The following is a 14,428-nucleotide window of genomic DNA, read 5'->3' as shown; positions in this document are numbered from 1 at the left end:
ATGTCTTGATTCCGCGGAATTAAAAACACGCGAAACTCTTCTGACCCGGCCTAGCGCGAAAAATTAGTCGCGCGAAAATATCCACTTTTACAGTATGTAAATTAGCATGTTTTATTAAGTGAAAATAAATGAAATGCAAATGCAATAAAATTATCTGCTAGCAATTTTAGAACCCAAGGCAGCCAGTGTATGCCAAGGGCAAGATGTCAGTGTTTGTTTCATTTAAAGACTGACTAGAAAAATCGAGACAAGTCTATTTTACATGTTATGCTATGTCATGTTTTTACTTAGAGAAGTTTAAGAATATACAGTGTAAATGAAAAACATGACATCCATGTATAAAGATGGGATGTGATCAGTCTGGCATTTTCTACCCATGAGACTGTTTTTTTTTAACCTGTTTTGCCAATATTCATTTGAAGCCATTAAATTTGCTTCCCTTTTTCCTTTTTGTGTGTCGATGAAATTAGACCTTACAATGTACATGTATTTTCTAGTAGTTGTAGTACGATATCAAACTTATCTATTACAAAGAGGAAATTGAACAACACCGCATGGAGGGGACAATATCACAGTACAATAGTTTAAAATCATTTCCAAGACACATTAATTTTACTACTTACAGGCTGTAAACAGGATAAGACATCTCAGCATGTTAAAATTGACACATTTTATCTGATACTCATTTGTTATCTGAACTTTGCATACAATTATTACAATCTGACTTTCAGGTCTAGGAGGAAAATTTATTTGTAGATTTACCACTTCTATACCATACATGTACAATGTATGAGAAATGTGTAGCTCTTGGTATTGAATAACCACTTAGCTGTTACATTATGCATTCCAAATGCAATGAACATGTACAGTATTCAAAATACAACTGTGGCTTGCCTTAAGATTTATTGCGTGATATAGATCCCATCCTAGCCCCTTGATAAAATACAATGTACAATGTATGTACAAATTTGTACACATACAGACACTGTATACCAATATACTGTAGTCCAGTGTATGTTGTTATTTTCTGTTTTTCCGTTTCTGTCTTCCTGTTTATAAATAGAGTTATTCCTGAACTTTTTTTATTCAACAGGGACAACAGTCTTTCAAATACTTGATCTCGAGTCACCCTATAATTGCATATCATGTACAATATGTTGTGTAAATTGAAATGTGAAGTGACCAGGTTCTTGGTTTACAGTTAATGGCATTTCACAATGATTCTAAATTCTACTTACATGTAACATCCCAGGCAACAAAGTTAAGTTGGGCACTTTAGCTGTTGTACAGTGTAGCAGCTCTGTTCATTTTATAGCTCTCCATAATTGCAAACTTCTTTGTGGAGTAGACAAGGTGATGCAAACTAGCAAATTGTGCATCAACTTACGTAAATACCAGTAAGCCTTAAAACATTTTATAGTCTGTTTTGAATAAACCAGCCTTTTTTTTTTAACATCATAATTCCGTGTGCATAGAATGTTTTGTAAACACGACACCCTATCTGTTTCCATGTTGGACTCTCTTCAGTCTCGCCCCCTGATGATGAGCCATGGATCCAGAAGATGGAAAAGCACCCCAACCCTGGGACAATGTTGCTCCCGTTGCCATGGAAGTGGAGGTATCATCCCAAGAGGTAACCCTCTCCACCGGGAGCGAGGTACCGGTGGAAGGTGAGGCCATGGCCAGCAGTTGCAGCGGCTGCAGAGCCTTACAGAAGGTAGGAATTATGGGGATTCCCCCTTTTTACTCTTTATGTGCATGTGACTATCAGTTTGTTTACACTAGTATAATACCTATTGTGAACTTGTGCCTGGAATTTGGTTGAAAATGAATGCAAGTGTGAATCATCGTGGCTGCATTGTTCAGCATTTCACAGATCCTTTTCTTTTGCAATCTTTTTATTTGAAAAGGAAAAAAATAAAGATATCATATGTTTGTTATGACAATTAAAAGCAGCTGCTGTACTCTTGTATTTACAAGCATGAATTGTACAGTTTTACTATGTCTGCTCTTTGTTTGTGTAACACATAATATGTACATTACCTTCCCTTGCTGTCATGTGCATGAAAGGATTTCTGTCTGAACTAATTATGAATTTGAATATTAGCATTACGTCCTTCATTCGTAAATCTATTGACCATTAAATAATGATCAGAATATCTCAAGTGCAGTAAATCCGTGAGAGAGAGAAGTGCTGGAATGGCCAGGACCTGTGCCTTTAATTGCAGTTGCATCCCAAGTTCAATATGATGTTGATGATAAAATTGTATCAAACAAAGAGAAAAGATGGAAGTTAAAAAAAAATTTGGATTTTAAATCAGAAATGCCGATCAAATGAAAGTTTTGTGTTTTCAGGTTCAAAATGATATTGATCAAAAGAGTTATATTGAATAAACAGAAAGATAAAAGTTTCTGTAAAATTTGACATTGAATTAGAAAGTTTGATTTAAATGGAAGTATCATGCTTTCACAAGAGAGAGATCTATGATTGCATGCAACCCAAATGCAAATAAGATGTATTATGTCTTTGCATCTCTAATTGACTGCTCACAAATTTTCACTAAATCTCCTCTTTTAAAATGGGGAAATAAAATCCCAGTTTGTATCCTTCACATCAATACATTCCTGTGTTGTGATAGCTTAGCAATTACACTTTTAGGGGGAAGAGGGCTGTACAATTGTAGTTGCCAAATAAACAACCAGTAGCATAGTTTTTGACATATTTTTAGTGTACAAATCAATGGATGAGTTGTGAGTTGATGAAAACTTCACCTCAAGTGATTTAACCAATGTGATTATGACCATTTTTCTGTGTCAATTAATCTGAGTTGAAGGTACTGTAAATAAGAGCTGCTATTTTGGCATACTGATATTTTCATGAATGAGGAGGTCACAGACATTTTTGTTGAGACATTTTGGTAATTTTTAACAAATGCCTGTCCCTTCATGATTTTTTTTTTTTTTGTGTTTGTGTGTGTGTGTTGTTAACTTTGTTGCCCAATTGTGTTTCGCAAAAATCATACCCTTGCAAAATTAACAACTGTTACAGTTGTTGTACCGTAACTACCCTTTGATTTCTCAATCTATGTCTAATTTAGTGATACTTCTGCCATTCTCTGATTTTATGGGGGGGGGGGGTCATCTTGACTACCTAGTGGCAGTGTGCTGATACATGTTCAGAGTAGTAAATGCTAAGTGTAGTAAGTTAATTTGTTTAATTAAAACTTGTGGTGGCAAGTGTGAAACAGTGCAGTGTTGATGTAGATCTTTAGCATATATAATATTAAGTTAAAATGAATATTGTATTTCTTTATTTTTTTCTGTCTGTGAAGGAGCTTGAAGACTGCAAAAGGGACAGAGCTTTCTTCGTGGACATCAAACGAAAAATGATCCTCACAGAGTAAGTAAAACTCAATTTCAAGAATATTTTAGCCTTAGAAATAAAATCACAAGAATCATGATCAAATGTAGAATATATTTGTGTCTCTCAATGCATTGTACAAATTAAGAAATGGAATGAAGCTCAAAGTATTACACTATGTGTTTATTCCTTGAAGTTGGACAATACTCATTGACTGACAGTGCGTCAAACAAGTGAATTTTGTGCATTTTTCCTTTTGATCAGTTTTCAGCTTCTATAGACTTTGAAAATAGGAACACTGTGGTAGGATGTGTGAGGCTTCAGACTCTAGTAGATCCTCAGTTTAGATCCTGCCATGCACATGTACATGTACAACATACCACCCTCAGGATGTGTTTTAGACACTGCCCTTACATTGTATGACCCAGTCTTAGTAGTATAGAGGAGTGCATGGCAATGCTAGGGTGATAATGTACAGTAACACCCACCCCCCCATTCCCTTTCCCCCATCCCCCTCCCCCTTCACCCCACCAGGGCAACAGTGCTGACACTGTACAGACTTTATTTGGGGCTATTTTGTTTAAGACTCTTGACATTCAATCAGAAGTCCCAGATTTAAATCCCCTCAAGTGCCTTATATCCTTGAACAAGATGTTTTTACCCAAGATGTCCTTCTCGACCCAGGTGTAAAAATGGGTATCTGGGCCTTGTTGTATAAAAGCAGAGATCCATCAAACATAAGTCAGAAAAATCAAGCATACATGTAAGTCTCTAAATACAGTATTCATCGCATAATCGGGACAGGTTGGGAGTAGCAAACACGGCCCCTTTAAGCGGGGTGCCTGATTTCGCGATGAGCACTCACCATACACTAACGGTATACAACATATACATATAGTGCACACACACACACACACACGCACACACACACATGCATACTGACGTACTGTACATGTACATGAATACACAAGCACGCTACCCCTCGGCGCGACCCTCTAGCTCTCCCTGCACATGGCTTTGCTTATAATGTAGGGGAGAAGAATGTTCGCGAAAGCATGTGTTTCGCAATGGCATGGATACTTATACACGGCGCTTTCGTGGCTATGCATGTACGTGTACTGGATGGACGGAGGTCAAAACACACCAGTCCGAAGCTTGCTTTGTAAATTCAATGTAAACGACAACTGATAGGGAATCTTTGAAATATTGTTGTGGTATTTTGGTAGATTTTTTGTGTAAAATATCAACAAAATCAAAGACCGCTTGAAGAAAAAATGGCCCGTTTATCAGAGGTCCCCGCCCGATTATCCAGTGAAAATAACGTGCATTGGAAATGTTTCTGGGAAGCGTATGTCATTTAAGCGAGGTTCCCGATTATCAGATGCCCGATTATGCGATGAATACTGTACTCAATTCTGATTGGCTGACACCTGACATATGTTTGATCGCATCTTTTTAGGCAACAGGGCCCAGGCAATCTTAGGATAGTAATAATGGCAGGGCCCTGTGATGGAGCAATGGCAACACTAAAGAGGCTTCCCTGGATAAAGAAGACAATATTCTGTTATTCCTTGTAATCATTATTTTCCTGGGTAGAGAAAACACCTCACCATTCTGTATTGCCAAAGAGAAGAAGAAGAAGAAAAAAGAGAAGTTCAAATCTTTTAATCACAGACAAGGTACAGGAAGTACAAGTTATAGTTTACACAGCTTGCACTTTATATGAAACTGAATCTTATTTTTATTATATGTCATCTGCTCTGTGGACTAGGTGATGATTTGTCAGAAGACTATGTCAATGAAGAAAACAAAGAGAAGTGATCTGTTTGACATAGTATGCAAACAATATCATACAGTAAACTTTGCTGTTTCAGTTTTGTCAAAAATAAATTGAAGTGAATGGCATCAATAGAAACCTCTGCATAGTATGTCGTGTGCGTACTATATAGTTGGTACTTCAAATTACTACTATTTAATAACCAGTCTAGAAATAGCCTTGAAATTAACTCTTGTCCCTTTTGTTTTCCATTCTTTTCTTTTCAGCACTCTCATCCAGAAACATCAAAGCAAATGTCAAGATATCCTTTGCCAGACCTTTAAAAAAATATATATATATAATTAATATTACAAGTCAATTGAGTCAAGTCAGGCTCTGTTTTACCAGAGATCCATTTGAAAGTGTACGCGAGTGCATCAGTAGTTTTAGTTGAAATAAATTACATAGTATATATTTGGCATACATACATGTGTGTGTTGACTTGTATCCTGTATTTGAATCAAGATATGCAATACCAGTTAATTGGCCTGCTGTGGTCAAGTTGAAATACATTTTGTAAAGTAGATCAAAATCAAGCTCACAAAATCATGGATTTTTCATCAAATTCAGACCCATGATACGAACTTTCCTGAACTGTGGCTGTTATGCTACTTTGTCTAGAGGAAAATTTCTCCCTTAAATGAGATCTCCGGATGATTTTCAGACTTTTACATGATTTGAACAACTGTAAATTAGTTATACTGGGTACAAAGTTTCAGAATTTATAATGACTGGGATGAGGAATAAGAATATTTCCAAAAATTATAACAAATTGTAATGAACAAGGATGATGACATGGCAGCCTCACCATAAGAATACATGAGTTGGGGCTCAAGCGAACAGAACAAAAGAAGAAGGCATGCATGAATTCTACACAGATGAACTTGTTACGCAAGCGGTATAATTGTAACGAATTTACACTGCTACATTTTTGAAATATTTGAGCCTCCTACAGCTGTATGTTATCATCATTGTTTAGTGTTATTTGTTTAAGGTTTTCAGAGTATTGGTTTCTCTGCTCAAGGACTGCAATAAATTTCATATTAAAATCTATACATTGTGTAATACATGATGTGAAATTATGAAAATCATCTGGAATTCCCCTTTATGTCATGATGTTGACTCTGTGGGTCTCAAAGCTCCATTGTAAGTCTTCTTTTATGCCAGTAATTAGTTTCACAAGTGGGATTTCTTATTATCGTGTGTTATAAGAGCAGCTCTTGTTTACAACTACTGCAAAACACAAAAGAAGCACTGTCAAAGGACAGCGAAAATGCAAGAGAGTGAAATTTTCCATTATCCATGCCCACATTATCTTGGACTTCACTTCGTGTATTGATACATGTTGTGTCTCTCAAAGTTGTTCTGGACATGTTTTATTGTGAAGATGTATTGACTGTGGATTATAATTTCTTTTTCATTGAAAGATGTGTATTTTTATTTGCTGATAAGCTATTCAAAGTGTGTTAGATCCCAAGTGATTAGGAAGGATAAAATGGAGAATGTTTTCCTTGACAACTGTGCACCATTTGACGAGCAGCAGAAGAAACTGCAGGAAGTCACGCTGAAGCTGGCGCAGTCGAAAAGGTGAGAAGTTCTGTGAATGTGTGAAGTGCATGTACAATGTATGCCTCAAGAAAAATATCTTCTGCTACCTCCTTCCCTTACAAACAGAAACTTACCTATCATATTTACAGAGAGCGATAGCAAAGGCATTATTCATTAGGTAACCTATTGGTATATTTGTTTTCTGATTTCTGCAATATTTCATCATGAAGAGCAGAAAGAAATAATTGGTTTCTTTCTTAAAATGACAGGAAGTATGAACCTCTGAATCAGGAAGTAAAGTAAAATAATTCATGTGTACAATGGGGGGGGGGAGGGATAGGTTGAAGTAAATTCAAATTAGCACGGGATTTATATTTGATGAGATTCAAATTGTTTCTCGTATTCACTGGATATGAGGCAGTTTGTGGGGAATATTTTGGATTTAGTGATATTATGTCTTTGGTGCCACTTCATCTCTGTGGTGTCGCTGCCCTCTGTGCTCTGACTTGTTCAGGCGGCTGAGTCGCATTTCTAGAGTGCGCTCAACTACAGTAGCCATGTCTCTGATGGGATTTTACTCAACTTTTGCTGTGGATGCGTATCACGGGAAAATCTTTCTCTCTTTTTTTTTTATAACATCCTCCCTAGTGGCATGTAATGCTCCTTGTGTTACAAGTGTATGTCTTTCATACAAAATATTGTACATTTAAGGATTATTTAAGTAAGTTATCAACATTTGAAATTTATAGATTTTCACTGCGTGGCAACGAACATTGCTGATTTAATCGGCTACTGTATACGCCATATATTTCGCGAGTCTAAATTTTTGCGAATTGGGACTTCACGACAATTTCCCGAGTGGTTAAATTCGCGATCGTGGCGTCTTGTACTGAACGGAGAAATTTATACGCTTACGTCACATTCACATTGGCATTAGAGTCAATATTTTTGCATGTTTTTAATTTCGCGATATAGCAGCTGACTCGCGTAAATAAAAACCTTGCGAAATATTCGGCGTATACAGTATACCAGTTGTTTGTTCAATGTGTCTTCCTGCAAAATGACTTCTCACAAAAACACACACACAAAAAAATTAAGTTACATACTAAGGTGTAACAATGTACCGTACAATACAGTTTGTACCCATGGCTCATACAAACATATCACCCCTCCTCAAGTTTCCAGTGATCTGTCATAGAGGATTATACTTACCCAGGGCTCGACACTAACAGTGGCCCGGTGGCCCGGGGCCACCAAAATTGAAAGTCGGGCCACCAAATTTCAAAAAAAAGGGCAAATTTGGTGGCCCGCCTCGGGCCACCAAAATTTTGGGAAAAGTACGTCAATTAATTCGTAACTTTTTGCGCCGGAAATTAGCAGTTATATTTGTTTAAAGAATGGATGAAAAGGACTGAATGAGTGCCTGAAAGTGAGTGTTGCGAGTTTGTTGAGGTTATTTTATGAGTAGATGTATGTCCAACTTCCAATTCTTTATACTATATGACTGGAAAACTTAGATATTTGACTCATTCAAAAAAACCCCAGGACTTTAATATTTTTAAATTGTTTTTTTTGTCGGGGCCACCAAATTTTTCTCTCGGGCCACCAAAAATTTGAAATTGAGGATTTTGGTGGCCCCATCGGGCCACCAAACAAAAAAGTTAGTGTCGAGCCCTGCTTACCCCTCATTAGACTTCAGTTGTTTTAGGAGATCTTGATACAAGGTTTGTATTAAATTGGAGTGACATTCATACACCTTGAACCTTTGTGTTGTATCATTTGAAATACAAATTATGAAGTACATCAGAAAGGCTTTACTTGTAATAGAATGAATGAACTATTGAAGAAGTTTCTGATTTTTGAGACCTGAACATGACAATTTGGTGTATGAAGGGAAAGCTGCTTGCATTATAAAATTGCACATGGAGTTGCATTTTGAGGTGATTTGAATGGAGAATTGAAACCAATGTGGCTTTTGGTCAGTCCCTTAGATAAAAAAAGAAAAAAGGAACCTGCTATCAGGAATGCTTGTACGTTCTCAAGTCGACGTAATAGACGGTCATCTGATACGAGCGTCCACAGTGGGGAAATCTTCACAGTGTTGTCTTTGCTTAACCCCTTTTGTGCCAGGGACTTTGGACAGTGCGTACAATGCTATGGGGTTTTCAGTGCCAATCAGCACTTAGAGCACTCAAGGGTTGGAGAGAAATGTACAAGGATATATCAAAGTTTCCTGTCAGTGAAATAGTTGCCTCACTTCCTTGTTTAAAATGTCATTATTTTCATAGCATATAGTGAATCCTTAGGCACGTATTACAGTCAGTCAGTACTGGTATCAGTGAAAGAAAGAAGAGTAATCGGGACATACTATGGTAGATTTCTGTTGTTGTTTTTTTCCCCGTAATAACTCTGATGTTTATAAGATTGAATCTGAAACGCCTGTCTAGTTTAGATTTAGACTACAGGTACTGTAAAAGCTGTTATTTACATGTACATACATTTTCGCAAGATGTTGTTTTCATGAATTGACACAGAGCTATACAAGGTATTAAGCGCACTATCACCCTCGCGCATGGCAACATTTTTGCTTGTTGTTGAATTTGTGATCCAGCAATGATGTATTATTTATTAGATTTCTGCAGCAAAATTATCCCATGGTTAAATCTGTGATGAGTAGTAGCCTTGCTGTAATGTATCATAGTCTACCTGACTTTAGTGTGTGTTGTGCATTCTGCTGGCTTTTTAGCAAGATTACTGTTTCTGACAAGCAAACCGTTGTTTATATTTCAGTCTCTATTAATAAAAAAAAAAAAAAAAAACAGACTCATTGAGCTGAGCAGTGTAATCCATGACCTGTGCATTTAAGCTAGTTTGGAGTTCCACTTTGCGCATGAGCAGAAAAATTGTTTTTTGTACCAACAGCCATGCTGTTTTTTTAATTTGGTGAGATAGGCATTTATATGTGATAGAATGATTATTCAATGCAATCCCTATAAAATGTTACTTGCCAGTATATCCACCTAACAGCAAGTCTGGTATTTAGCACTAATAGAAAATGTTTGTTAATGTGTTCAATGCAAAATACATGGGATGCTTCCCCAAGTGTGAATTAACAGACCATTCTGGTCACCTGGTCTGCGCAGGTTCATTCTTTGCGTGAACATGATTGATAAATTCCATAAATAGTTAAGTCAGGCAAAACTCGGAACTGGCTTTTAACCTGTTGAAGACAAGTCCTGAGAATACTCGGGCAGGTGTCTATGGGAAATGCGTGTTATAGCAAAATCAGTCCATCCTCAACAGGTTAGTATACTTCATTTGCATTGACAGAGACTGCCGAGTCTTGGAGGACCAGTTAGCTGCGACACTGAAGGACATCATTCCTTGGAAGAGAGTGAGTTAATCATAGTGTCATAAGTCTGATAACAGAAGGAGTTTAACCCCTGTAATGCCCCGGTAGCGTGGGGATTCATAGGTGGTCGGATTAATTCTCTCATTCTTGGATTATGTTTCTCATGCATAATGTGTAGCAAAAAAACTTACATCATGTGTTTGTGGGACTGAGAGTAGGGCCTACTGTAATGATTTTGTCCTCTGTCTCGCAGCCTTGTGTGTACATCTTCTTGTGAGAGCTTAAACTGCGTAATTTTCTTCAGTATGAAGTGAACTTAGATTCCTTACTTCTTTCTTTCAAAGAAACTGAGCAGCAATATGTGTGATATGAATTTGATGAAATCTTGGTCAGCAATCTTCCTGTAGTATTTGGTGTGTGTATTCTTGCAAAAGCTTACCAGGTAACTTTTTTTCCCCTGCATGAAATGAATATACATTCCTCACCTTCCAATCCAAAAAAGTGAGCTAGGATATGAAATACTCATTTACTGTAGTTTACTTTTTCAGCAATATCCCTCAGACTCTAGCTTCTATAACAGTGTACACTGGTTGTAATAACAGACAGTCACCCATAAGCCAATGACATGACATGTGAAGAACTTAAGAAGATTGCTCTTTGGAATTGTTGTTGTTGTTTGATACACTATACATGTACCTCATGTTTTCTTGAAAACTGTTTGACTTGTGTATGAATGTGTGACACAGTATTGTGGGTAGTATGGTTGTTTGTCGGTGGCAAAACATTTATATGTCTTCTCTGTCCTTGTTTCCATGACGACCAACACGTGCCGCAGGACAAAGAACGCTTTCTTCAGGAGCTCCAAGACAGCAAGACGCACTATGATGACTTGCAGAATAAAGTAACAGCACATGAGGTAGGGCAGTCAGCAATTTTAAACCATCCAATCCCAGAAACCACATTTCTCTTGATTGGTGCTATATCTTTTTATTATAATTTCAACTATTTACACCTTGCTGTTAGTGTTTCATGAAGTAGAGTAAGAAAATATGGTATGCATTTGGGCCCCTTGTTCATTGCACATACCAGTAACATTCATTATGTTGAGGAATTTCAAAAGTCTCTAATTGCTAAAGTTTACTGTAAAGAAAGATATTTGTGTGGCATGAAATTTTTACAAATTGCCACTAGCACTAATGGCCAATAGTGGCGTGCGTAGTGGATCACACTCCAGTGGGAATCCAGCATTAGAGACATACGCCAGCGAAAATCTTTCTCATTCTGTAACCATGGACCTACTACACATGGACGTTCATTACTCGTTAATTAATTCATGCACCTGTTTCTGTCAAAAGTGGAACAAAAGCATTTTAAACATATTTTCCTGCTTTGATCTTATCATTAAAACAAGACAGAGCTTTGAGAAATATAAAAACTAAATGTGCAGGACCTAATTACTCAATTAAATCAAGAAAAATGCATGTGCAGTCAGAGTGTACATGGGGAAATTATCACTCAAGTAATTTCATTTGCGAAATGTACATACTTTACAAGAGAAAGCAATTATTGTGGTAGGTTGGTTATGATTTGTAATCTAATTTTTCCCATTTTTCACACTTTGTTCCAGAGTTAATGTGGACATTAACCGTAGATGACATATATGTCCTATCATTAACCCGTTGAGGACGAGTCCCGAGTATACTCGGGCAGGTGTCTATGGGAAATGCGTGTTGTAGCAAAATCAGTCCGTCCTCAACGGGTTAAGCCATGTTACATGCTTGTCCACAAGTGTCCACTTCAGTAATTTTCAATTTTGTGATAGGAAAACTGTCATGCTTTTGGGTTTGCTGCTCCCTTTCATCAGTGTTTATTCAAAGGCAGTTGAGGCTGAAAAGGCACCTCAGCAAAATAAGGCCGCAATGAGGGAAATGGTTCTTTTGTCCGCATCGATGCACGATGTCACAATCGTCATTATCCAAGCACCTGTATACTAATTAAGATGCACATAATCAGGTGGCGGCAGTGACGATGGGATCAAAGAAAGACCTTCGTTACTAGTCCCTGTGTGTGTGTAGGAGGTCCATGCTGTAACTAACTGTGACTACCTGCCGCTGTCAATTGTGTCTGTCTGTCTATCTGTCTGTCTGTGACTACCCATCATTGTTTGTGTGTCTGTGTGTCTGTCTGTCTGTCTGTGACCACCCATCACTGTTTGTCTGTCTGTCTGTCTTCTCTCCAGTCCACCATCAAGCAGTACCAGAACAAGCTGGATCAGTGCGAGGAGGAGAAGGCGGTCCTCGAATCTGACGCCCTGCTGCTGAAGTCGCAGTGTGAGGAGCTGAGGAGCAAGTGAGTGTGTACCCTCCTCCCAGGGAGGTGGGGATTGTCCCCCCTCCTCCATGGTACCATCCATCTTTGCTTTGATTAGATTCAATTTTATCTCTGCATTTTTGCACTTCTGTAATTTGCTGGCTAGCTCTCATCCACTCCTGTGAACTTCTTCAGGCCAAGTGATTACACCATTTCTCTAGCACTGTCTGCTTGTTTCTTGATCATTGGACTATTGGATTGGTGATAAATTGTATCCAGAATTCCTATTGAGTGTGGGCTTGATTCTTTTGATCCAGATGGACTCTTACTTTTCTCTGTCAATTTTTTTTTTTTCAAGGCAAGTATTGTGACAGCAGATTACTAAAGGTTGGTAGAAGCCTAAATCTACTATTGTATGATCTCCCCAACTGATGAAAGTTTTCTGCATGAATTCAACATTACAAAAAATTCCTCCAAGTATAATTATACATTAAAAAGTGTTGATTATACAAATCCTACGATATGCAACAGGTGTGGTTATACACATACAACCCTTCAACAATTAAATTATCACTTATCATATCAAATTAATTCAAAGAAATGCAGGAGACCGCCATAAATGAAAGCTTGACTTTCACTCAGAAAGAATGCATGTATTCATATGGAACTATTTTGAACATGTGCATTCTGAGCCCACTGCTACATTGTAGGACTCTGCGCTTGTTTAAATCATCCACTGTATGTCACTACTATGTGCCAGGGTATTCAAGACTTATGCTATTTGTGATACCGGTCAATGATGCTTAACTGTATCAATGCTCCCATTAGTGAACAAAACCTACCCTAATGTTACCTTGTCTGACAAGAAAGATGCAAGCTACACGATGTATGTGCTGGTCTCTGGTAATTTATGTCACTTTGTAAAATGATCTCTCCCCCAGGATAGATGGTACATTCCATTGTAAGATAGGCATGTAACCTGAACAAAACAGGAATTTTTAATTTAAAGGTAGGGGATACCTTTTACAGACCTTCCAAAATGCAGCAAAACATTAAATATGAACCTCAGGGGACTTGTTTAGGCCACTGCTGAGAAATTTGGAAGTCAACAGTTATCTACAATTTGAATAATGCACAAAACTCAACTACTCAGTAGTTCTGTGTGTCAGCCACACTTAAGCCTTTTTGTTGCTGTCTTCTGTATTTTTTTTTTCCATAAACACAAATCTAAAAGTATAAGAGCTGATGTAATAACATATAGAGTGTGTGGCAAGAATGTATATAGAAATGTTTGTAAGTTTTGATGAACTTTCTTCACAAAATATACATGATGGACACACATGCAGTGCATGGGTCTGCAAAGGTAGCCTAGTAATGTACTGGAATTTACGGTGAGCCCCGAAAAAAAAATTCAATTCAAAATCTAACGGTCAATAAAAATGTACTAAATGTTACCTTCCACTTTCAATACTTTATGGGAGTTTCTAAAATGATACTCTCTTCAACATACCACTGTATTTATACAACTCTTCATTTAAGGCATGCAAATGGGATTCCCTACCTTTAAGAGACAGGGAGGTGCATGTATACATGTAATAGAGAGAGTTCAGTTGTAAAAAGTGTCATTGCCATATCTCTCCCTTCATGAAATCTATTTTGTAAACGGCCTGACTGAAAGAGAGGACCCAGTCTGAGATTAGAAAATGTCACTGTTTCAGTTTCACTTTTTTCTGTCAGTATTGTCATAAAGTGAAGTTATGTGTTATCTCCTTATCCTTTGTGTCATATCTTTGCCTCATTCACAGAGAAAAGAAAGCCACAGCATCCCTGGAGAAGATGAGAGGTGATTTTTTTCATTCATTCATTCATTCTTTCTTTCTTTCTTTTTTACTACTACAAGTGCTTTGAATATTGCAAATTGGCGTATGAAAAGAAAATAATTAAATGATATCAAAGCAGTATTTTCCCAATTGCAAATAACTGATGAGAGGGGATTTTTCTTTCTTTCTTTCTTTATTTCTTTTATTATTTTTTTAAATAC

General features: G+C 37.3%; 1 protein-coding gene across 1 annotated transcript in view; it reads left to right on the top strand.

Annotated features, from left to right (window-relative positions):
* The first annotated feature begins 1,570 nt into the window (after nt 1-1,570).
* The window catches only part of LOC140244938 (uncharacterized), a 28,675-nt gene continuing 15,817 nt past the window's right edge, over nt 1,571-14,428 (top strand). Inside the window, exons 1-8 of the mRNA XM_072324546.1 lie at nt 1,571-1,717; nt 3,333-3,400; nt 5,405-5,439; nt 6,704-6,764; nt 10,056-10,119; nt 10,913-10,993; nt 12,317-12,426; nt 14,193-14,230. Of these exons, the coding sequence (XP_072180647.1) occupies nt 1,607-1,717; nt 3,333-3,400; nt 5,405-5,439; nt 6,704-6,764; nt 10,056-10,119; nt 10,913-10,993; nt 12,317-12,426; nt 14,193-14,230 (568 nt within the window). The 5' untranslated portion in view covers nt 1,571-1,606. The remainder of the gene's footprint in view (nt 1,718-3,332; nt 3,401-5,404; nt 5,440-6,703; nt 6,765-10,055; nt 10,120-10,912; nt 10,994-12,316; nt 12,427-14,192; nt 14,231-14,428) is intronic.

This window comes from Diadema setosum, chromosome 21 (assembly GCF_964275005.1).
Source record: "Diadema setosum chromosome 21, eeDiaSeto1, whole genome shotgun sequence".
In the NCBI taxonomy this organism is placed as follows: Eukaryota; Metazoa; Echinodermata; class Echinoidea; order Diadematoida; family Diadematidae; genus Diadema; species Diadema setosum.
This window is presented reverse-complemented; position numbering and strand designations above follow the sequence as displayed.